We start from the raw sequence: 1,679 nt of genomic DNA, 5'->3' as shown, positions 1-1,679 counted from the left end.
CTCTCTCTCTTCCCCTCTTTCCCTTTCTCTCTCTCTTCCCCTCTTTCCCTTTCTCTCTCTCTTTCAATCAATCCCGCCCTTCTCCCACAGATCAAAGCTGTGGCGTCGGTGGCCTAGTGGTTAGGATACCAGATCCGTAAACGTGAGATTGCAGGTTCGGGGGTTCGAGCCTCAGCTCAATCCGACGCTGTGTCCTTGGGGAAAGACCCTTGACAAAAATGTCCCTTTTGGCTCGGTCATTTCGAAGCTGGATGGACGCTTAACTCGTAGGCCTCGCCTCTTAAATAACCCAATAGTGTTGATAGGGCCGTTAAACCTATACCAGTGGGTGGTTGGCGGGTGCACTGGTGTGGTTTGCTTCTTCTTTCCTATTAAACATCAGCTATCGTCCTTATCCCTCCTCCTTCTTTTGTGTGTGTGTTACTCTCTTATAACACCTCTAATCTTCGGCACTTATATGACCTCATTGTGTTGCAAGTGCCGTGAAACACTTACTAAAACTAAAAAAACCTATACCAAAATGTTTCCATTTTCACAGATCAAATCCAAGATGGCGGTGAACACGTCCGACATGTTACGGCTACAGAAGGGCCAGTCCCGAGCTGGGCGCAGCTACAGCCAACACAAACGTGACAGGGACATGCTCAGACTGCGACACGGAGAGCTCAGCTACAAGAAGTCGGTGGTGCAGGGCAAACTTGCCGCGAAACAGTGAGTGAAGTGCGGTGCAAGGCACCCTAGCTCGCATCCGTTGCTGATTTTGGATTGTTAGGAGGTGTTCCTCGGCCCTCTACTATTTTTTTCTTCTTTTTTCTTCCTTTTTAATTTTAGGGTATATGTATTTCTAATCTCTCATAACTACCTGTCCAGCGTCGGTAGCCTTCTGGTTTTGCTACCGGGCACGTAGTTGTGGTTTCAGGGCTTCCAACCTCAGCTCGGTCCGACGTTGTGTCACTTAAAAAGGCACTTTAGACAATTAATGATCTACTATTATTGGCTCTGTCCTTTCGGAGATGAACGTTCAACTCGTAGGCCTTGCCTCTTAAATAACTTAATAATGCTGATACCATTTCATTAAACATTACTGTCTAAGGTACTAGCGACCTCTTCGAGACTTTCTCCTCGCATTTATTTTTTCTTTGTAACAATGACAGCTGTCTTAGACGAACCTTTTTCTCCTCGACAATGACTGGTCGTCTTGGACAAAATCCCTGTACCATGACGTTATCCCCTGAGTTTGATCTCAATTCTAATCGTTACAATAAGAAGCTACGAATACAAACTTAATTGATGAAGGCGCTTGTTTGAATATATTTTTTCATTTCAACCAGTTTATTTCATCTTAAAGTTTAAAATATCTTGACTGGTCACAGAGATGAACGAGACCGCCTGAAAGAAGAACGGCAGCAGAAAGAGGGGATGAGTCCACGGGAGTCTGGGAATTTTCTTACGAAGCTGGAGAATGTTGAACGGGACATGGAGAGGTTGGAGAATGAGAGGAAGACCACGGAAAGACAGATGAGGAGGGTGGAGAAAGAGCTCAAGCCGACGGGGGATAAGACGTATGAACAGAAGGTCAGACCTGTGTGAATATATTTATTGTGTATGTGTGTGATTGTTTGTGTTTGTGTGTCTCCTGGGAGTGTATAATTATGTGAGTGAGTGAGTGTGTGTGTGTG

The 1,679-nt window shown here is 45.3% G+C and overlaps 1 protein-coding gene across 1 annotated transcript in view; it reads left to right on the top strand.

Moving 5' to 3' along the window:
• Positions 1–1,679, top strand: part of LOC101854574 — a gene marked incomplete at its 5' end in the record, with an annotated part of 11,883 nt that overhangs the window by 7,999 nt on the left and 2,205 nt on the right. The window contains 2 exon segments of the mRNA XM_005098679.3: positions 539–711; positions 1,374–1,575. Coding sequence (XP_005098736.1) covers positions 539–711; positions 1,374–1,575 — 375 coding nt within the window.

Source organism: Aplysia californica, unplaced genomic scaffold (genome assembly GCF_000002075.1).
Source record: "Aplysia californica isolate F4 #8 unplaced genomic scaffold, AplCal3.0 scaffold00190, whole genome shotgun sequence".
Classification (NCBI taxonomy): Eukaryota; Metazoa; Mollusca; class Gastropoda; order Aplysiida; family Aplysiidae; genus Aplysia; species Aplysia californica.
The sequence above is the reverse complement of the archived record's forward strand: the minus strand, read 5'-3'. Positions and strand labels throughout refer to the sequence as shown.